General features: G+C 32.3%; 1 protein-coding gene and 1 pseudogene across 6 annotated transcripts; one reads left to right on the top strand and one right to left on the bottom strand.

The window, feature by feature from the left end:
• Nucleotides 1–2736: 2736 nt before the first annotated feature.
• LOC110659820 (E3 ubiquitin-protein ligase MBR2-like) lies at nt 2737–17621 on the top strand (annotated as a pseudogene).
• A 1903-nt stretch (nt 17622–19524) lies between these two features.
• Nucleotides 19525–22834, bottom strand: LOC110659830 (uncharacterized). Of its 6 annotated transcripts, none has more exons than XM_058151642.1 (6): nt 22049–22806; nt 21759–21786; nt 20735–20965; nt 20241–20304; nt 20104–20163; nt 19525–19804 (listed from the first exon to the last, which is right to left on the bottom strand). In XM_058151642.1, the coding sequence occupies exons 1-6, from the start codon at nt 22183–22185 to the stop codon at nt 19764–19766; spliced, it is 561 nt and encodes a 186-aa protein (XP_058007625.1). In that variant the 5' UTR covers nt 22186–22806; the 3' UTR covers nt 19525–19763. The 6 variants fall into 6 exon arrangements, 5 of the variants coding, with proteins under 5 accessions (XP_058007625.1, XP_021673572.2, XP_021673573.1 ...); XR_002495800.2 differs by having other exon boundaries at nt 19727–19804; nt 20241–20326; nt 22049–22834; XM_021817880.2 differs by having other exon boundaries at nt 20104–20326; nt 22049–22831.
• Between the last annotated feature and the right edge of the window lie 1181 nt (nt 22835–24015).

Raw genomic sequence — 24015 nt, 5'->3', positions numbered from 1 at the left:
GAACCACATTACTTCAGTAAGAAAAAGCAAATGTAAAGAGGTTGCTTGAACCAATTAAAAGCACTTGGTTAGAAAAGGGTGTTAGTGTTGTGAGTGATGGATGGAGTGATCCCCAAAGGAGGCCTTTGATTAATTTTATGGTTGTTTCTGAGTCTTGCCCCATGTTTATCAAATCTGTAGATTGTTCTGGTGAAGTGAAAGATAAGCAATTTATTGCTAATTTGCTAAAAGAAGTGGGAAAAGGTTGATTACATTATTGCTTTTACTGGGCCCATTTATGACATGATCAGAGTTTGTGACACGGACAAACCATGCCTTCATTTGGTTTATGAGTTATGGGATTCTATGATTGAAAAGGTGAAGCAAGTTATTTTTGATCATGAAGGAAAGCAAGCAGATGGGTTTTCTCCTTTTTATTATGTGGTTCATCGAATTCTTGTTGATCGTTGGGCAAAGAGCAACACTCCCCTTCATTGTTTAGCCCATTCATTAAATCTAAGGTAAATTTCTAACTTACATACTTATCTTCTTGTTATAATTTTTTTTATTATTTTTTGGATTTATTTTCTTATTTTTGAAGATTTTATAGTGAAAAATGGCTTATAGAGGGAGAAGGTAGAGTGCCTCCTCATATGGATGATGACCCACCTCATCAATTACTTCTTTTAGCAAATTAGCAATAAATTGCTTATCTTTCACTTCACCAGAACAATCTACAGATTTGATAAACATGGTGCCAGACTCAAAAACAACCATAAAATTAATCAAAGGCCTCCTCTGGGGATCACTCCATCCATCACTCACAATACTAACACCCTTTCTAACCAAGTGCTTTTAATTGGTTCAAGCAACCTCTCTACATTTGCTTTTTCTTGCTGAAGTAATGTGGTTCTCAATTTGTTATAACCAGGCGGCACATAACCACCCAAAACATGATTAGCAACAAAAGAATAAGAACTCACATAATAAGGATTTCTAGCAAAATTAAAAGGTAGACCCCCAGTGCAGAACATTCTAGCAATCTTTGCATCTAATTGAGCTCTAGTTTTGCAAGTTAAAAGCTCTACCAAGAGGAGAATCATTAACTCTTCTTTTCTTCAAAGCTGCTGAAATACTTGGTTCAGTTATATTCAATGAAGGAACAAAAGTTATACTAATAGGCAAAGAAACTCGCTTAGATTGTGAATTGGTAATTTTATTTGTTGCATCATCCTCCTGTTTCCTCATTTCAGAAATACTATCATTCATCACTTTTTTACACACACCAATCCCTTTTCCAGTGATTTTCAATAAATGAGCCCTCACTCTAGTATAAGTCCCTTGCTTTTCTTGTCCACAAAAATTGCATATCCATTTATAATTACCCCCTCCTTCTCCAGTTTTCTCTAGTTTAGTTACATATCTCCACAAAGGATTAAATTCTTCCTCCCTAGTTTTTGAAGAAATGGCACTAGTGCTATTTGTTTGGGTAGAATTTGAGTTCGAAGAATCCATTCAAATATTGTCCTATCAAAAAGACAAAAAAAAAATGCAATTTTATACAATTTACAAATTATTTAAACAAATTATATATTAAGGATTAAAGCACAGTGCAAATTATATATTAAAAGATTAAAGAATTAAATAATAGAATTGAATAAATTGACGATATTATGAAAAATTTTAATATATAATATAACGATACATTAAAACAAATTATATTAAACACATTATATATAAATTATTACAAAAATATAAAATATATTAATATAAAATACAAATTTTGAATGTTGGAATTTTTTTTATTTATCATTAATTAGAATTTAAACTTGAAATTTTACAATTTTAAAAATAACTTTAAAAATATATTTACATTTGTACTTAATTTCCTTCAAAATGTTGATTGTAAAAATATGACAAATCTTGAAAATTTTTAGTGAATTTGGGAAAAAATTTTTTATCTTTTTTTTTTTTTTAAAAATATTTATAATAACTCCTTAAATTTAGTTTGAGAAAAATCTAATTATGAAATATACATTTAGAGAAAAAAAAATGATATTAAATATGATAAATTTATGATTAATTGATGGAATAAAATTGTAATTAATTAATAAAAATTACTTAATAAAATTATTTCACAAAGAAATTAGAAAAGGAAAATAATAAATTAATAATAAGGAAAATAATAAATTAAATAATAATAAATTAATAAAACCGCAATATAACCTAATTATTCTCATTCATAATCGGGAAGAAAAAGAAAATAGGAAAGGCCATTTACCTGTCGACGTTCTCCCTTCGGCTGCTACTGCTGCTGCTTCTTCTTCTACTTCTTCTTCTTCTTCTTCTTCTTCTTCTTCTTCTTCTTTTGTTGATAAGGATGAAGAAAGCATATCAAAGAGTGAATATGACAGATCAGAGAAAAAAGAAGAGAAAGGGTTGCGATTCTTACCTGTGCTGCGACGCTGCCGACTGCCGTTGAAGGTACTCCCTTTCTTTTTCTTTTTCTTTTTCTTCTTCCTTTTCTGTTGGTGAATGTTGTGAAGTAATCGATTTTAATCTACCCAATTTTCTTTTTTTTTTTTAATTTTCTTTAAAGAAACGTGTTTCCGTTGCCGGAAACGCGTTTCCGATTTCTAATATTTTCGGAAACGGCCTGGAAACGTTTTCCAGCCGTGTCAATTTGTTTCCTCGTCGGAAACGTTTCCGACACTGGAAAATATGACTCAGTGCCGTTTCCGTGCTTCATAGCTTGTGGTCGTTTGGATTTTGGTACTTGGATCAAGTTTTTACTAATAGTTTGTCAACTACCATACTTAGGTGATTTCTTATTAAACAATATATTATTTATGATTTTATTGTGTATTTACTTGATTTTAGATGATGTAAAGCATTAGAGATGACACTATTCAATGTAAACCATGGAATTATTTGATTCATTCTCTTTGTTTTCCATTGGACTCACATGTGAAGTCTTGAATTGGATCCTCTATTTCTATTGTAGTTTACAGTTATTTGTTATATTGCAACCTTTATTGTATTCTAAAATTAAAGTTTCCCCCTCCCTGCCATTACTCTAACTTAATTAGTTTGGTTGTGGATTTTGCAATTACACTTGAAAGGTCTAATTTTTTTGCAATAGTTTTAGAGTTATGGATATTGAAGGGTAAAGTAAATCAATTCAAACACTATCTATGTGATAAGGATTGGAGGAGGCTAAATGAACCAAAAATTAAGTAAGTAAGAAAGGAACTGTGGAAGGGTTGCTGTTTTATTCTTGAAGGAAAGGTTGCAATGTAAAGGACCACGTATAGTGTAAAAGGAACCTTTCGTTTAAGGTAAAGATATGGAATAATGCTTAAGCATGCCATGCTTTTTGATAGCTTACCTATTGTATTTCAATTCCTTTCCTGTTTTTGGGTTACTTTCAAACTAATTCAGACTCATTGAAATTAGTGGCTTGTTTAAAGAAAAGCAATAGGTTCCTTTACTTTTATTTCTTTAGATGTGCAGGTTTTGGGGACTCTTCCTTCGATGCTCTAAAATTACTTGAGGGCTTTGAGAGACAGGGGTAGATGCTTGATGAGGATTAGCGTAATACGGAATGATGCAATTTTTGTTGGGTGGGTTTTCCTAAGGCTTTTGAAGATAATTCCCCTTGTTAATGAAATATCATATTTTTTTGGCAAGTTTTGTACTGTTGTTAGTTGTGTTTTGAAATAGTTTATTCACATTCTGTTTATTATGTATTTATATTTCCTGAGAAGGGGGAGGGGTCGTGGTCGCTGGTCTAGTCCAGGCTGGGAATCACAGTTCTGGTTTGGATCAGACCGCATAGGGCCGCTTCCCAGCAGTTCTGGTCCTGGTGATTCTAGTTCTAGTTCAAAGTCAGGCTGGACGGAGGTACGATTCTGAACTGCCAGCATTTTAAAAAAGGGCCAAGAAAAAATATAATATAAAAATGAATCACTATGTATTTTATTAAATTTATCAAATATTATACATTTACAAAAAAAAATTGGAAAAAAAATACATCAATTTACAAATTAGAAAAATACATTTCTTAATTAAAATAGAAGAAAAAATTACTTGTAATTGATTTAATTACAAAGAGAAAAAAAATTACATTATTAATTTTGGAAAAATGAAAAAAAAAAAAAAACCATTAGGCTTGAATTTAATTACTTGATAATTAAATTGCTTCCTTTTAGGATGGAGAAATCATAGCTCTTGTAGTTCTCTTATCTATTTAAAAAATACCACATAACTTATTAGTTTATTCTTCATTTATATCAATGTGCTTTGACTTGCGAAGTCGTCATGGTTGTCTATATTGTATTTACTTATTGACGATCGTTAGCTTTTGTCCATTCATTGATGAAAGCTTGTGCTGCAAATGATTTTAAGTTCATACTAGACCGAGTTTTATCTAGTATTTTCCCCATGCACTAAATACTTGTTCTGTTCAGCCACCATTATTGACACAGGTAAGCCTAGCAATTCTTTGGTAATCTTTTGCTAAGATTGAAAATTTTGATTCATGTTTTTCCGATCATTAAAGGGGAAAATAAAATCAAAAGTGTCACTAAATTGAAATTTTGTTGAAAGATATTTATATAATTTGGTCAGACCATTAGTGATTTTTTATTTTCATAATGTTGCATCATAAATTATTGCTCTAGTCAGCTTTCAATGGATTGACTTGGCGTCAATGGGGTAGAAGAATGTGGGCTAATTGCATTGTAGGATGTACAATGTAAATCATACATATCTACTATATTTTGTCTTACTATTTGACATATTTTCATAAAATCTATCTCTTTCCCTGTGCATGTATAAAAGTCCATTAATATATCAAAGAAACCATCTAATTTTGCCCTAGTATCTAAAACAGTAATAACAAGAAAAATTAAAGGAATCTCTTTAAAATAATTGAGTCATTTTTGTTTCATGGTATCAATTGATTCATTTAATTGCACATTATTTTCCTTTTCTTTTAAAATACATACTACAATTAAAGTTTCAATTAAAAAAAAATCGTGAAGTTAGTAAAAAATGAGAAAGTGTAAATGTGGAATCATTAAAAACTTGCAATCACAAATACTTTTACATTCGAATTGTTGAGATCGCAGGCAAAACTTAAAAAACGAATAAACGACATTGAACAAATGAATATAATAAATTTCTATATTCAAAAGTTTGATTTAACATTTTATAAGTGGAATTTCACCTTGTGGTGACATACTTAGCAAATTTCCTTGGGTGCATGTCATTTTCACCCCAATATTGTTCCCATTTTTTAATAACACTACCATATATTCATAAAAAAAATTAAGAATAATTTTATAGGTTGAATAAAAATAGACAAAGATGAAAAGGTATCTTGAAAACACATGATAAGTATATCTAACATCGAAAAATCTAACACCTAAAATTGGTTGACATACTTTTTTAACTCATTAATAGATACAATATTAGCGCTAGCGTTATCAAAACCAATTAAAAAAATTTTATGATACAAGAAATATCCATCTAAAATATTTTTTATTAATCTAGTAATATTTTGAGCAGTAAGTTTTTTTTGTTAAAAAATCTAAAATATAAAAGCTTTTTTGAAATGAAAAACTAATATCCACCTAATGACAAGTAATTCCCATGTAGGAATTAATTTGCTAGTGGTCTTACCAAATATTAGTACAAATAGATACTTGATTGATGCCCGAACTTATAAATTAATTTTATTAAATCCTTTTTTTTGTGTGTAAAATAGTATAATTTGCTGCTAAGAGGTTTTTATTTCAATTCATAATCTAGTTTCTGGTGGGATTTAGTCTCTAGTGATGTAAAGGATCTACAATTTGGCAAGTAGGTAGTTTACCACTAAAAAGGTAAGAATACATATTCTAGGCTAATTTACATCCTAATTATAATACACTTTTGACAGATAATAAGCAAGGATCACAAGTGTCTCAACATTGTGCAAACTAGATTCTCTAATCGGTTATGCTTGTGAGTTTTCAAAACATACCAAAACTTCTTATCCTTCTATTAGTAATAAAATTTATGATCCTTTCATGACTATTCTTTTTGATGTATGGGGTTCCTATTAAACTTTGTCATTATTTGGCTATGGATGGTATGTTTCTTTTATTGATTGTTGTAGTATGATGACTTAGGTGTATTTGATGCATGCAGAGAATGAGGTTTGTTGTTGTTTTAAGTTATTTCATAAAATGATATTTACTCGATTCAATACCATAGTGAAAGTTTTCAAAACTGATGAAGGCACCAAGTATATGAAAAGTGTCTTTTTTTTTACCATCTTAATTCTCATAGGACTTTGCATCAGACTAGTCATGTGAATACAACTGCTCAAAATAGTCTCTGGAAGGAAAAATGATATTTACTAGAAGTTACTCAGTCCTTTATGTTCATTATGAATGTTCCAAAAACCTATTGGGGGATGCAGTGCTTTCAGCAACATATCTTATTAATCGAATGCCTTCGAAAATATTGAACTTTCAATTCTTTGGAAATTTTACAAGGTATTAATTCTTATGTTGTTCTACCTAAAGTCTTTGAATGTGCATGTTTTGTGCATAGGAGAAATGTGGGAAAGCTAGAACCTCGAGCCCTTAAATGTGTATTTATTGAGTACTTTGCCACTTAAAAGGGCCATGAGTGCTATCATCCACCTTCTAGTAAATTTTTTATGAGTATAAATGTTACTTTTCAAGAATTAGTGCTCTATTTTTCTCCATCTCAGTCATCTCTTCAGGAGGAGAATAATGTAGAAGAGATGATACCATCAAACTTCACATTCATAGAGATTTTAGTATAATCCTTAGTGAGGAGGAGAGTGAAAATAAGATTAGTATAATTCTTAGTGAGAGGGAGAGTAAAAATAAGGTAAATGATGGTGAGAAAAAACAAAAAAGAAAATGGCATAGAGGTTGATCTTAATAAAATTGTGAGGTTAGGTAGGCCATATATAAAGAGGTACTCATGTAAAGACAACGCAACAAATAAAGCTATTGGGGAAGTTCTATCTAGTCAAGTGACACATCTGGACTCGGTCCTGATACAGACGATAGCAAGAATCCTTCAATCTGTATTTCTGATTCTACTTCTTCTAGTTCTAGTCCTTTTACAAATGATCTTGATATTACTATTGTTGTTAAAAATGGAGTTAGAACCCCTAGTAAATATTCCATCTTTAACTTTGTTTCATATGGTCATTGTCTCCTTTCTATGTAGCCTCTATATCTTCTGTTTTTATTTTATAAGATTGGCAGGAGGTTATTAATGATGCAAAGTTGAAAGAAGCTATGATTGTAAAGATGAGGCCTTGATAAAAAATGAAACTTTGGAGCTTGCTACTCTTCCTGTTGGAATTGATGAGATTTTACTTTAATTTATAGGATATGCTTATGAGAAAATCATGTGATTGATTAACTTAATTAGTGCTTGTATTAAGGAGTAATTTAAAGAATGCCATATATTTTGTATCTTCCATTATAAATATGGACTCTTATGTATTATGCCAAGTACAAGAAAATAAAAATGTAATCCTTTGAGGTTCATTCCAATTCTCTTCCTTTCTCTCCCTATTCTTCTTTCTTTCTAAAAACTCAAAACTTCCATTGGGAAAGAAATCAATTAGGTACAATGAGTGCTTACTATAAAGCACAAAGCAAGCAGATTTGTTGAAAGATATAAAGGCTGATTGGAGGCAAAGGGTTTCATTCAGACCTATAGCGAGGACTACAAAGAGGTGTTTCACATTGTAAAGATGATTCTACTGCCATGTGCAACGAATCCCAGTTAGGATATATAACAGTTTGATTTCAAGAATGTATTCTTGCATGGAGATCTAGAAGAAATTTATATGGAAATTCGTCCATGTTTTGCTAATGAGAGAATTAAAGGAAAAAAATTGTCATTTGAAGAAGGCTATATATTGCTTGAAACGATTAGTTAGAGCATGGTTCAACTGGTCGAGTAAGGCCTTGATTTCCTTTGGCTATCAACAAAGCAATACTGATCATACTTTTTATCAAACTCTACAATGGTAAGTTCATAATGCTCATTGTTTATGTTGATGATATAGTATTGACATGATATAACTTAAAGGAAATGGCTAAGTTGAAAAGATATCTAGCTTAGGAATTTGAAATCAATTATTTTGGTATGCTACGGTATTTTTTTGGGATAGAAGTTGCTAAACCAGTTGACTATCCATTTTATAATGAGCTGGCATTGGGAAACCCATCGATGGGGGTTATAATGGAAGATTGGTTGGAAAGTTGATTAAGCTTTCTCCCGCCAGACCAGACATATTCTATGTTATAAGTGTAGGTAGTAAATTCATGCATTACTCTCGATATTCACATTTAGATGTTCTTCATATTTTGAGTTACTTGAACTCTGCGCCAGGGAAAATATTGTTTTTTTTTTCTAAATATGGTCATCTAAAAACAAAAGGCTGTGCAAATGCAAATTGAGCTGGATGCTCAGATGATAGAATATCTATATAGAGTTGTTGCACGTTTGCAAGTGGAAATCTAGTCACTTAGAGGAGAAAAAAAGGGCGTATCAACAATATTAAGTGCAGAGGTTGAATATAGAGCTATAGCTCGAAATGTTTGTGAACTTATGTAAATTTAAAGGTTAATGCAAGATGATACGGTTATCAAATAAGAAAAAATTGTTCCTATATTCTGATAGTAAGGCTGACATTAGTATTACTCTCAATCCAGTTCAACATGATTTAACAAAGCACATTCAAATCAATTGACATTTCATTATAAAAAGAAACTAAATTGTGAAATTCTGAATATGTCGCATATGACTTTTGAAAATCAGTTGATTGATATTTTCACTAAAGATATCAGTAGCAAATCTTTCCATGATTTAGTTTACAAGATGGACATGTGAGATATCTTTACACTTTCTTGGGGAGGAGTGTTGACAATATTATGCTAATTTAGGTTTTTTTTTTCCCCTTTATTGTATATTTCCTTGATAAGCGCTGTAAAATAAGCTTTTTTTCTGTATATTCTAATTTCCTAGTTTAGAATATTCATATTTTGGAATTCTTGTATATTTAGTCTTTTTGAATCACGCAGTTTTGTAATATTACTTTAGCAAGCAACAAAATTTTCCTGCAACGTCCTATTATACATGTTCATATAATTTTCTGAAGTTATGGAAGTTGGATGTAGCTCCATAAGGCTGATAAGTTATGTGGTGTCTATTATGTTTTTAACATATTAACATTTATTCTAAGCCTTTTATAGAGACACATTGATAGACTACATGATGCTTTTTATCTCGTCAGTAAAAAATGCAAAAGTATTCATAGATATGGTGATTTACATATTGTGTTGATTCCAATTTTCTAATGGATGGATGGATGGATGGATGGATAGTGTTGGAATTGATGAGATTTTACTTTAATTTATGGGATATGCTTATGAGAAAATTTTGTGATTGATTAGCTTAATTAGTGCTTATATTAAAGAGTGATTTAAGGAATGTCATATAGCTTGTATTTTCCATTATAAATATACTCTTATGTATTATGCCAAGAACAAGCAAATGAAAATGTAATCGTTTGAGGTTCATTCCAAATCTCTTCCTCTCTCTCCCTTCTTTTTTCTTTCTAAAAACTTAACATGGTATCGTAGCCTGCAAAAAATTCTAGGGTTTCTTCTTTTTTATTGTCCTCCTCCTTCACAAAACTATGGGTTTGAGTCCCAAAAGCTATTTTATTTCTTCAAGGTTTGAGTCCCAAAGCTATGGGTTTTAGTCCCAAGCTATTCATCTTCCTCTTCTTCTTTTTCTCCATGATTTGAGAGTCTAAGGTTGAAGTCCCTTTTCTCTTCTTCCCCTTTATCAGAGCCTAGGATTTGAGTCCTAGTTATTTTTCTTTCATATTCTTATTCTTCTTCATTTTAGCCTAGGGTTTGAGTCCTAAAGCTATTTTTCCCAAATTCACATTCTTGATGATGAATCCATAAGCAAAAATCTCATCAAGGGGGAGTGTTGTAATTGATGAGATGTTACTTTAATTTATGGGATATACTTATGAGAAAATCATATAATTGATTAGCTTAATTAGTGCTTATATTAAGGAGTGATTTAAGGAATTTCATATATCTTGTATTTTTCGTTATAAATATAGACTCTTATATATTATGCCAAGTACAAGTAAATGAAAATGTAATATTTTGAGGTTTATTCCAATTCTCTCCCTCTCTCTCCCCTTTTCTTCTTTCTTTCTAGAAACTCAACAGACAGTTTGATTGAAAGATGACATAATACTTTGTTTGTTAGGTCATTGATGTATCATGGCATTCTTTTGAATTAAATTATTAAATACGTGTTGAGGTGTAGTTTTTTTATAGATGGGCAAAAGATTTGGCTAGTAGTGGCTCTTCTCCTAATGTTGGTTTTAATCCTACATCGTTCCTATAAACTTATATCTTTATCTACTTTCTTTTGCAACTTATGGAGCTATGTTAACATATTTTTCCTTGGATGATAATTTTTCTTGTTGGCCAACAAAAAAATTGTTTATTGGTGGAATTATGTAGTGAGATGCAACATATTGGTTTAGTTAATGTAAATAATATATTTGCACTAGTTGTTATAGTCATATATGTGGGGAGTGGGGTTTGTTGCTAAGGTTGGTAAGGCTTCTTCTACCTTAACTTCTCCCATCTCATGTTCAAGTCATCTGCTACTATGACTAAAGGGAAAAAATTGCTAATACATTGCTTTTATAACTCATTTATCTAAAAAGATTTATTCAAATTTAATTTGTAGTTTCAATTTGCTAGAATATGACTTGTAAGAACAAGTCCCTTATTGGTTGTGTACAAGATAATTAAAGGGCATATAAGTGTTTGCAAATCAAACAAAAAAGACTTATGCCATTTTGGTGATGGGGCGCCCAATTAAGCTTGTAGGCTTGCCAGTTTGATGATTCACACTCTTGGGTCCTTAATTCTCAACATGATATCAAAGTATTAATGCCCAGTGGCTATAGATCCGGGACTTGAAAGTATGATAGACTACGCCCTAACAAGCTAGACTTAGGTGGATCCATGGCTAACCTATCAAGCTAGACCTTGAGGGCAGCACCAACAGGAATGAGGAGTCAGACCCCCGTTAGATGGCCACTCCATGCAATGGCAAGTGACAACCAGGCCTCTCAACCCCTGTGGGCTTGAGTTAAACCAAATTGCATAAGAAATTAAAGGGCATTTTTAGTGTTAATAAACCAAACCAAAAAGGCTTAGGCCATTTTGGTGATAGGGAGCCCAATTTTAAGCCCAATCCAGCTCGTATTCCTAGTAGTTTGATGATTCACACTCTTGGGTCCTTTATTCTCAACAAAGTTATTCAAACACACATGAAATGTTTGCATATGTTTACGTTTTCTTGATTAACATATGGATGATACAAATTTTGAGATCATTTTTATAATAACATCATTATTGTTTGTCATTTGAATTTTTTGTGCTTGTATAGTCTTCTTTTTTTTTTTTTTTCCTTTCTTTCTTTCTTCTCTTTCTTCTTCCCTTTTTTTTTTTTCTGTTTTTCTTTTTTTAAGCTTGCTTATTTAGGACGTATTCTAAAAAGAGGTTGGGGGTGATAACTCTATTTGATTATTATTTTCAGAAGGGGCTTAATTGTGTGAGGTTCATTTGAACCTTATTTAGTATGGTTTTTGTGTTTTCAAAGCCTTGAATGTTACTAAATCCAATCAATTTATTAGCCATATAGGGTGTTATGTTTTAGGACTTCTTTTAATCTATAGTTTCCTCTTATTTCTCCTCTATCTTGATGTTACATTTGATTGGTGAAATGAACTTCCTCAGCTCTGTTCTTGCCCTCTTCCTTTTTATTGCATTTAGATGAAACACTTGCATAGAAAATCAACATTTCAGTTTGTAATGGTCGACTTTGTTTTGAAAATCCAGATGTTTTGATCTCTGGGCACATTTTTGTCTTGTTTTCTACAGTAGTTTGTCTTGTATAAAATGTATCATGACGTGAATATAGCATTTCTGTTGATGCATCTAATATACCCATTTCTATAAGCTGACCAGAGGGCCCGGCTTACCATAATATTCTAATACACTTGTTTTTGTTAATACCTGTCTATTTATTGAATGCTTTACTAATAGCCATTAGAGCTTTATTAGCTTTATTGCACATTACCTTTTTTATTTAAATACTCATTTGAATCTTGGCTCTCCGTATCAGCATTTGGACTGCAGTACAATTTAGTAGATTTGCTCAAGTGAGACGGACATTTCTTATTGTTAATTGCTTTAGCATGGGGAATTCGTTGTTAAAAGGCTTGATTTCTCATATTTAACAGAGGAAATGGTTCAAAATCAGTTGAAAATAGTTTTAATGTTGTCAAGTCCCTGCCGGTTGTGAAAAATTTTGTTTTGAGTAATGCTGACTTTGCTTTACCCTTTTTATCAAACTTCTTTGCTGAAGAAAATCAATGCTTCGTGCTCTTTCAAATTTTTTTCTTTTAATTTTTTTCTCCCATGGTGTGAGAGTTTGGCTCTACAGGATCATTTGTAAGTTTAATCATTATTAGTTAATTGAGTATTTGGGGAAAAGCTGACTTATCATGCCTACTTTGGTGCACATAAACTGACTGACTTGTACTTTAAAGCTCATTCGTATGCAAACCAATGTGCATTTCATGCAAATTATATCTATGGATATTTAATTTATGATGGCCTTGAACACGTGCAGGTTGGTTCTCTTTCTTCACAGATTCCTGTGCTTGAATTTCTTCTATTAAAGGGGGCCATGGGACATAGACACTTATCTGATGCATCACAATTCATTGAGATAGGTCAGGATCATATCCAAAATCATATTGCTTCTGGACGGTCTTATACTCGTATGGGTACCATAACTTTGCTTTCATATATTCACTAACAATGCCTTTGCTTTTTTTCAATTTATTGTGCTAACAGTTCTTACTTAAATGTTAAGACTGCCGCTTATGCCATTGTAAACTAGCTACTCTGTGCCTTCTTGTTATCAGGAATTAGCCTTGTTATGGAATTAATCGTTTGTCTGATTGCAGAGAGGACTATTACACCAGAAAGTGATTGTTTTTCTCGTCCAATGGAAAGTGTTCCAACAAGTGGACTCAACATTGCATCCCAACTAAACCTGGAGGCAGATTAATGGAACAATCATCAACAAATTTCAGGTTGGAAGGTCCACAAATTCACACTTCTCTGTCTGTCCCCATTATGATATCCTTCCACATTTTCCAGTCAGCAGAAGCTTTTTTCCAGCACCAGAGATTAATGCTACCCATGGTCACTCTAGTCACTACAACAGATATCTTGTCCATGAATTTGGGGGTGTTCTTGCAGATGGTTCTGTTGGCACAAGAAGTGGACCATTCAAAAGAAAAAGCCCTAGCATTTCTATATCATGTGAAAGAGGTAGTACAAGCAAATCTTATGGTGCAGGAAGTTCCTCCAACTCTTCTCAACTTCAGCTGGAGAAACCAAGTTCAGAGTGTAGAAATTACTCTTCAGTCTCCATTGGCTTACCTCCTCATAGGGATGGCAGCTTGTAAATTGGTCCTGAAGATGCTTCAAGGAATGTGAGAAGCAGATCTAGAATTGATCTGGAACCTAATCCTAGAACTTATTCATCAATTTATTCTTCTCAACCTTATTGTTCAACCTCTCATCTGCAAGACTATCATGGACTAGCAGAGGTTGCTAATATAAACACAGATGCAACTGCTTACGAGCAGAACCATATTGGGTTTCCTCCTGCACACGCAAGATTTCAAACTTCAGGTTTGTTTAAGATGTATTTTCCTTCTACTTGTACTTGTGCCTGCAACTCTTAAGTATAATTTGTAATTGCAGCAAATAATTCCTTGAGCCATGAGATGAATCATTATTATCAAGGGAATACTCCTGATGTTGGTGGGTACTACTTCGAGTCCATCTCAAGGAGAAATCCTGTTACACTACCGCCATATCTTTATGGTGTCCATTCTCGCTTGTCGAGGGAGGGCCATAGCAGTTTTCCTCAAAGAGCTCTTCCTTCTCACACAAATGATTTAATCTTTCCCACTTTGGGACAAGAAGCAGCTGCTTCAGAAAGTGGTCAGCAGTTTCTTTTGGATACTTACCCTTCCAGATATTTGAGGCCACAGTCTGCTGGGGGCTGGCGCAGCAGTCACAGGCAAGGAAGGTCAAATGTAGCTTTCGAGAGATCCCACTCACTTTCTAATGCAGTGCATGTACATGATAGAATGGGATCTGAGGTGAGCAGTAGTCGATTATTTTATTTGTTCTTTAGAGAGTGAGATTACTACTCATTGATTCATGACCTCTTCGCCTTTGAGGTTCACTGTTTCCATTGGAATCATTTGAGTCTCCTCCTTAATTTGTTGCAGTGTTGATATTTCCCATCATCAAACAATCATGAACTGTTTTGGCATAGAAATGAATGTGCATGTATAGATGTTTCTACGCATCAGTATTGGATGGTGGGTGTAAATTCATTAGAAATATTACTTCTTGTGCAAATGGAAAGGAAGGAATTAAAAATATATTTCCGACAAATTTATCAGGGTTCTTTTTTCATTTATTTGTTAGAAAGTTCACTCTTGAAAGACACTTAAACTTCTGGTGTGATCGACTTTATAAAACACCTTGTCCTTGATTGTATGTCAGCATACTTACAAAGCCTCTCATTTCTTTGTTACCTTTTGTCATTTTCCATATAATTTAACCTGTTATATTTTTTAAGCAGTATGAGTTTTCCTAACATGCATCTAATTACTCAATCATCGCATCTTCAAGTGCTTCTTGCCATCCATATTTTATGTCACTTCCCTGAGCATGTGTCCTAGAGCACTATGGCATATTTTAGCTTGTGTGTAACTGGTTTTCCAGTTTAGAATAGACATATAATGGTTATCTGGGATTTTATCATCTGGTCACATGCTTGTTTTGCATCTTTGCAGGCTTTGATGATGTTAGATCACTCGTATTTATATGGTTCCGGAAATTTATTTGATCAATATAGGGACATGAGACTAGACATTGACAACATGAGTTATGAGGTTAGTATCGATACCATATGTAAAAATATGGATGGTGGAAGGAACATTTGAATGAACAAAAAAGTACCCAGTTAAACTATAATTTTTACAGAGAAGGACTAACTAATAATTTGTAAGTCTAGGCTATCCTATTTATATATAGTTACATAAACATATTTGCAAATATAAAAACCTAAATCTATTAATGTAATTATGTCCTATTAAGGTGTCACAAGTACTGTGTTTCATCTAATCTAATTCATAAGCCTGTTGTTTATTCTAATCACGAGCAAAAGGTAGATGATTTGCTCCAAAGATTAGATTGGCTGTCAAACCATCTTTAAAGGCTACAACTCTGGTTGCAAAGATCAACATAGGCTCACATGCCAAGCATATGTAAAAAGCGAGTTATTGAAAATGACTCCCTTGATTAATTGCTTCTCCTAAATCTCATCAACTTGTCCCTGTGCAGGAACTACTTGCTTTAGGAGAACGGATAGGGAATGTGAACACAGGATTGTCTAGCAAGGTGATTTCAGAGTGCTTAATGGAGACAATATTCACATCAGACAAAAATCCAGAGGAAGCATCCTGTGCCATCTGCCTTGTAAGTAATAGTTGACCTACTACTTCTAAATATTGATCGATTTTCATCTGACACTTGAACTCAAAATGTGACTAATTGATATCATTAGAAGATTCAATACTGAGAAAGGGAGACTACTTGGATTTGGGATGATTATTTGTACGCGAACCCTTATATAGCTATATCAGCACACCTTAAGCATTATCCATGGGCCTATTCTGGGTCAGAATCATCGGGGGAAGACCTGAATCGAACCGTAAGGGGCTGATTCCTCCAGTTTTGGTCCCTTGTGGTTCTAATCTGATTTTGGTTTAGTTCTGAGATGGTTCTAGTTTGAGTTAGGATCTAGGATGGCAGCGGGTTAGGGTCAATTATGCTTCAGCTTCAAACTGAAAAAATCAATTTTTTTTTAAATAATAGACAAAATTTTAACGTAAAAATTAAATGGAGTGTGTGAAAAGATAGTTGATAGGAAAAAGTTTATTTTTTAAAAGAAAATGAATTGCTATAGGAAAAAAAATGAATAATTTGAAAATGAAATAGAAAAAATAAAGAATTAAGTTTGCAATAAAAAAAAATCAACCCTACATGTAAAATGACTAAATTAAAAAAAAAAAAAAAAAAAAAAAATATATATATATATATATATATATATATATATATAATATTTTTTGTAATTGTAAATAAAAATTTTGAAAAAAAAAAGTTAATTGGGCTTGATCTTAATTATTGATAGTTATGCCTGTGTATCTTGGAGGTAGAAGAATCAAAGCCTATGTAATTCTTTTACCTTTTAAAATAATCCCCAACTTTATTAATCTATATCCATAGCTGTGGTGCATTGGTTTATGAATTCATCATCGGTATTCTTCATGGTGTTCTTTTGTTGCTTATGTTCGGTATTGATTCAAATTATCTGCACATGGTTGAGCCTCCAAGCCTCCAAGAATTCTGTTTGTACATTAGATCGGGTATCAAAGTATTTTTACTCTCGCGCTAAATGCTTTTTTGATTGCAATTTTTGACACAGACGCTGCTACAACCTCCTTTGCAATTTTTGATAGAATAAGAAAATGGAATTCATGCTTTTTTACACCAATTAGCAATTGGAAAAGGGGAACCAAAACTATCAACAAACTCATATGCAGTTGTTAGATAAAGGTCAAGTTTAGACATATTGCCTAATCCCCTTGTTTTTTTCGTCTTTGAAACAACATTTGTTGCCCTTGCTGGCTTTGCATGGATGATTGATCATTTGATTGAGAAAAAGATTGAAGGGCATATTGGGCAAAACCCATGGCCATGCCTATAGTTCCCTTTATCGTGGGACATATAATTCTTTCTCAATTTCCAGGCTATTAACATTGCAATAGATTACTTCTTGGGTCGAAATTTAGACAAGGTAAAATCCCCATGCGTACATACACATACACGGATTCTGCTGTTAGTTGTTTTGTTCAATGGGAAAGAATCTCTCCTCTTGGTAATATTTTGTCTTAAACTTTACAGTGGCCAAGTCTTTCGTGCAATGCTGTAAATTTTTCAGATTCCATCATGTAATTGAGTTGCATCCCCTTGGTGTCCTATAATGATATTTTGGTTCTCAAAGTTCTTTCAAAAGATGCTTACCTGAAGGGATACTTGACATTTCTGCTTTTGCTGGACAGGAAGAGTACAAGAAAATGGATGAAGTTGGGACAATGAGGAACTGTGGACATGACTATCATGTGGCTTGCATCGAGAAATGGTTATCAATGAAGAATGCCTGCCCCCATCTGCAAAGCACCTGCTTTCTCTGAAAGTTCAAATGGGCAATGACTCCATTTTACCTCATTCCTGTAAATCACTGTTTATAAGAGATTTGATTTGATTCGTTTCTCACACACTCAACCTTGCAATAAATGCATAGTACTCTCAATAGGTTTCCCGTTTTAATAGTATTCTCACTGTAACATGCTATAAGAGTTGGCCAGCTGGGGTGGTATCCTCCTGTCCGCACAAAATCTGAAGGTCGAAGATCATGCTTGGTTCGATATAATAAAAATTATAATATAATCATCATTAAATTGTATATTAAATTACATTATTTATTATTTAGTAACAAAAAAAAAAAAATGATGTGATGAAATAACAATTATATAAAGTAATCGACTCAATTCAATTCAATTCAATTAAATCTTTATCTTAAAAATTTGGGATCGACTATATGAATTTACTTTATCCACTCTAAATAATTTTGAATTAAATCTTCAGAAATGTGTAATGTTTCTAGGTCATGTTGTATTACTCTCCTTCAAATCAATTTAGGTCTGCCCCTTATTTTCTTTCTATCCTCTGATCTAATGTGCTCTACTTGTCTAACTGGAGTCTCTGTATGCCTACGCTTTCACATGACCAAACCACCTCAATCTCCCTTCTCTCAATTTATCCTCAATTGACACCACGCCTACCTTTTCTCTACTACACTCATTACAGACTTTATTTAGTCTAGTATGGACACTCATCCACCTTAACATTCTCATCTCTGCAACTCTTATCTTAGACGCATACAACTCCTTTAGTGCCAAACACTCACTACTATATAACATAGCCAGTCGTATGGTTATACGGTAAAATTTTTCTTTTAACTTATTGAGAATCTTGCGATCATATAAAACTCTCATGGCACGTCTCCACTTCAACCATCTGGCTTTAATCTTATGACTAATATCCTCCTCACATTCCCTATCTACTTGAAGTACTGAGCCGAGATATTTAAAGTGATTACTTTGGGACAATACCACTCCATCCAAATTAACTCATTCCCTATCATCAGTTTGGCCTTCATTGAACTTGCAATGCATGTATTCTGTCTTTGTTCTACTTAACTTAAAACCCTTTTATTTTAGTGTACTTCTCCAAAACTCTAACTTTATATTGACTCCTTCTCGCGACTCATCTATCAGAACAATATCATCCGCAAATATCATGCATACATAAATAATGTAATGATCATTACGCATAGAAATAGATATAATTATGATTACTTTTTTTTTTCATTTATTTTCGATACATACTACTACCATCACCATTATCAGCTGCCACTATCACCACTACCATAATCATCCTATCATTATTATCGTTGTCACTATCATTATCACTTAATCATCGTCACCATCACTTAACCATTATCATTACCACCATCACGCGGCCACTTCTAGCCCCCACAATCCTCACCTTGCCACACACTAGCACCACTCTTACCATGTAACAATTATTGTTACTACCACCACCACATAACAATCACCCTTGCTACCATTATTACCACCACGATCACCACCATCATCTAGTTGTCATTATCACTCAAATACCAAGCATTACAATCATTACTAATCACTTATTATTAACACTATATATAAATTAAATATTAAAGCAAAAATTATTTTTACACTACATTACTTATATTTTTATTTACAATCAATATAAAAATGTAATGATAATTATATTATATTACAACTTTAATTTCATTACATAATTAATTATATTGCATTATATTATGCTCAATCAAACATAACATAAGCTCTTATAGACAGGATCTGGTTTGGCTACTAACTTTTAACTTTTGACTTTAAATATATTTTTTAATTTATAAGTCAAATTAAAAATAAATAGTTAATTATTCAGTAAAATTATTTAAAAATAACTTTTAAATAATTTTAGTGTTTTGATTTTGACTACTTTCCACTTAATCGTTGTACTGGTACATTACTGTGAAAGTAATGGAATGTCAGTTTCCATTAGTTGGAAGTAAGGGGACACGAGGGCATCAACTGACCTCTAAAAGAAGCACAAATGCAAATGATGATGAAGTGAAATATTCTCATTTGATTTTGAAAATTTTACATCAAAGAATATCAACTCATTTTGATCAGAGTGGGAGACAGCATCTGTTTCACATTGACAAGTTCTCATTTGAGAGAATTGCGAATAGAAGAACTCACTCGAGACTTCCCTTGAACACTTACAAGCAAAGCCGTGGCAGTGTAACATTTTAGATGTTATCTGTTATAAGAATTCTGCAGATCAGCTCCTAAATAATTATCCAGCATAGTACTGTTTGTGGACCATTTTCTTGTAATCTGCACCAAAAAGAACGCCCTTTTGTCAATTCATACCCACATGCCAAAGTTGAATAGTTCCTAAAACAGAAAAGCAATGTAATCACGTCCAGACAAAGCAGTAAAGAAGATTGGCGCGGCATCGATGGCCTTGCAAAACATTCATCTAACCTTTCCACATTTTTCTCTTTTTTTTTTTTAATTTTAATAAAAGAAGAAACCTTATTAAGAAAGAAAATGAGATCAAAAGGCATGAATTCCTCTTAAGCAAGAACAAAAAGAACCAAAAAAAGGGCACTCCAGTGTTATGTCCATCTGACCTTCCTTATTATTCCATAATTTTGCAGCATAGCTGTTGAGAGGACTGTCTGGATTAGGTTCTGCACAAGAACTGAATGGTCCGATAAAGAAATCATCAAAAACAAAGCTCAAACATGTAGAAAAATAGAAAACAGACCTCCCAATAGACTCTGAATGGATAAAAGGATTGTTCTGCAATCGTAAGCTGAAGACCACTTCTCCTAAGAGACATAAAGTGATGCTCTTCTTAGTGTCACAAGAAAATACATAAATACAAATTTACAATAGCAATTTTAAGCAGCCAACAAAATATAACCATTGTTCCAGCTTATAAGGTAGAACTAAACTCTGACAATCTTAGCCAGCTTTATCTGCTTCAAACATGTTACCTTTCACTAAGCGTTAGACAGTTCTAGTGAAAAATAATTTGGCCAATTAACAAAACCTTTAAATCTGTATGAACTTTAGCATTTCACACTGTAATTATTTGTGACTAACTGATTGCAAAGTTAAATTTTAGGTCAACTTCTTCACCATCCTATGCAAGTGATCTATGCTGTACAAGACATAACCGAATGGTTCTCTCATTGCATCCTCAAAGCTATAAGCACAAAACTTAAAGAAAAAGGCTACTACCAAGCTGATTGATACCTGGAGTATGTCTAGGCATATTTTGCCATACTGATCAACGTTTGGATGAAAGCAATTTGTCTCAAATTTGACTTTTGGTGGTTTAAAGGGATAGTCCAGAGGAAAATGCAAAGAAAGCTTGTATGATAAACCCTCATACACAGTTCCCTTTCCACCCTCAATTTTGCCACACCATGTGAAAATGCACTCGCCTTCAGGAAATGCTGACACACCTAGATCTTCTCCACTCATCTGCACAAACAGAAACTGCTTAATGCTCATGAAAGCATGTACTCTTACAGGCTAAAGCTTTGGGAAAGGACAGAAAAATGCACTTCCTTCAGCCCACCACAGCTGTTTCTAGAAAATTCCCCACAATGTACGCATAACACATTGAATCGCAAATTCAGCCCAAAAATTTCCATAAGACATTTGATATACCAAAAATATAATATAAACTATACAAGTAATGTAGCTTAACAAGAAATTTTCTTGGATAAGTCCATGCCATCAGAATAACATGGCAATAAATAAAATTGAAGTTGTGTTTCAGAAATTGTATATATAATCCCTACATATACACTTATATGCAATCTCTTTCCAGAATAGCCATTTCCAGTACAACAGAGATATGTCCATGATTAGGTTTCTACAAAAGAGATGCATTACAATGGGAAGAAAATCAAGTTCGCAAATTTTGGTACCAAAAACGAAAAAGATTTTTTCAAACACTATCGCCAACATAATCAATTAGGTCATACAAATTACACATGCAAGTAGGATCAAGGTAATGTATGAAAACCTATAACATTTGGTACCTCCAAACATGGGTTGACGACTTGACGTCTAAATCAAGAATGCCCCCATAGGATTTCTTGTTTCTCTATCCTAATTCAGTCTAAAAAGACTAGACTGATGATCCCAATAGCACAAAAAAATCAAGAAATCAATACAATTGATTACCATTATATAACAGAAAATTAAAAATATATACATTATAAAAAGGAATTGAGACGCAACAAATGTGAAAAAGATTTTGACATACAATGAGAGACATCAATTCCTTCTGTAACCTGAAAATTAAAACAGAAAAGACGAAAATTATATCATTAATTAACTACCCAAAATAAAAAGCTCGGCCCATGAACAGCATATATTATTATTATCTTTTTTTTTTAATTGCATCATCGTCTTGTTCTTCACAGTTGTTCATTACACAATTTCCTTGGCAACAAAACACATGTTTCAAGAAAAAGAATTAGAGCAAAACTGAAAAGAAAAGAAAAAAAGATTCACCAGTCCGACAGGACTAAGCAAGAAAATTTGAAGAACAACCTTTGAGAAACGGAGGAGATATCGACCGGTTTAGTAGGAGCAGCGGGCTGCTTCGATGGAGCAGCAATTGCATGGCGCTGATACTGATACTGATGCTGCTGCGAGTTATCGACCGTGGGATTTGGCCTCATGTCCATGATTACAAAATCAAGAATTAATATATCCTACTGATAAAAATCAACTGTTATAAGAAATAATTCTTTTTTATAATACTGTTTAACCCTCTAATTTTTTTTTTTTTAAATGTTGTTTATTTCCATATATAAATTAATAATTTTATATTTTAAATTATTTTGATGACAACCTATGCTGCTTGATTTTAGGCCATCAGCTTCAGCCAGCTCCGAAGCTTTGATGCCAGGCAACTTATGATGACAATACCTCCACCGCCACTAATAAATTTTCATTAATGGTGTAGTCTGGCATCAGAGTAGCCATACTCATGCCTGAGTTTTTATGGAACAGATTTAGGTTACAAATTAGTCTAACAAATTAGTCTTAAGGCAATCTATAGTATATTTTCAATCTCTATGAGATCAGACTATGACAAATCAATAACATAAAAATTGACACCTCTGATATGAGGTCGGAACGATGTGGACAATATAGTTTCGTAATATCTGACTAGAATTAAACACACTGACAAAGGTTTATGCCGTGAGGTTCGAGCAAAAAAATATCTAGCTATAGAAGTCGACAGTCTCTCATTACAATATAAATAGGTTTAAAATATCTACATAGGAACCTTTTATGTGCTCTTTGGTTAATTTATTATTTTATTATCATTATTCTAAAATCTCATTACTGACTTAAACATCAGAGTGACTATCGAATAGCTATTAAACCTCACACTATTCTTTGGCTTCAGGCAACTTGAGAACCTAATATCGATTATTTAGTGACCCAGAGAACCATGACAACATCAACTTAAAAAAAAAAAAATTCATTTTCTTTCATTTTTCAGTTTTGTAATATATGAATTTTGAATTACAGGGTTCGAAGACAATAGGAAAATTATCCCAACTGTGTTATAGTACAATTAGCATTTAAAATGGAACAATACAAGAATAAATATTTCAAATTTTTGTCTTTTTTTAATATATAAAATAAATAATCATTATTTTTTGAAGAGAGGTAAAGAGGAAATAATCTCAAATAGAAACCATATATGAAGAAAAATAAGTGCTAATCTAACATCTTTTTTGGTTAATGGAAATCAGTTTGTAACGGTTTGATGCTATGCAAAATTTTTTAAAAAAATTTCTAAAGTTTATAAAATGAGTAGATATTAATAAATATAAATAAAATTGAGATACACAATTATATAATAATATAAATACATCAAATTAGATATTATTTTGTAATTGATAATATAGTTTAGTAAAAATAATTTTGAAAAATATTTCAAATTGAAAGAAAAAAACACATAAAACTTATAGATCGAACAAACTAGTGCTTCATACTATTAATTTAATAACAGATCTAATATCAAATAAAATTTTCTTCAACAAATATACAAAAAACAACAAATAATAAACACTTCTTGGAAGTAGTTGTGAAAAATAAAAATATTTATGATGATCTTAGCTTAAAAAAGAACAAGAGAGAGACTTGTATAAAAGAGAAGTTTAGGTGAAATTCTGAGTGAAAAGATGATAGAAACAATAATTAGAAGGCTGAAAAATTGAAGATGCTACTTATATGTTTTTTTATTAGCTGAATTATTGAGATAAAGGTCATTACTGTTACTTATCAATAAATAATGGCCGTTATCGTTACTTAACAGTGATACTAATACAACTCAAAACATACCTTTAAATAACGGAATAATGGATAATGGTCTCTTAAAAAACCTACAAATAACGTCAATTAAGTTACCTAAATGCTGTTATAACATACATAAAAAACTTAGTTATGAGCTTGCTAATTTTTTTTTTTTTTAAAAAAAGGTTATTAAAAAATAATAA

This window comes from Hevea brasiliensis, chromosome 8 (genome assembly GCF_030052815.1).
Source record: "Hevea brasiliensis isolate MT/VB/25A 57/8 chromosome 8, ASM3005281v1, whole genome shotgun sequence".
Taxonomy (NCBI): domain Eukaryota; kingdom Viridiplantae; phylum Streptophyta; class Magnoliopsida; order Malpighiales; family Euphorbiaceae; genus Hevea; species Hevea brasiliensis.
Note: the sequence above shows the minus strand (reverse complement) of the source record. Positions and strands in the feature narration are given on the sequence as shown.

What these genes read in the sequence shown, in the direction of transcription:
- LOC110659830 (XM_021817880.2), bottom strand. Translation starts at nt 22,185, where the DNA reads ATGGACATGAGGCCAAATCCCACGGTCGATAACTCGCAGCAGCATCAG. An exon ending in AGGAATTGATGTCTCTCATT is followed by an intron (nt 20,966 to 21,758) that starts GTATGTCAAAAT and finishes CTGTTTGTGCAG; the next exon opens with ATGAGTGGAGAAGATCTAGG. An exon ending in ATTATGGAATAATAAGGAAG is followed by an intron (nt 19,805 to 20,103) that starts GTCAGATGGACA and finishes TTTTTGGTGCAG; the next exon opens with ATTACAAGAAAATGGTCCAC.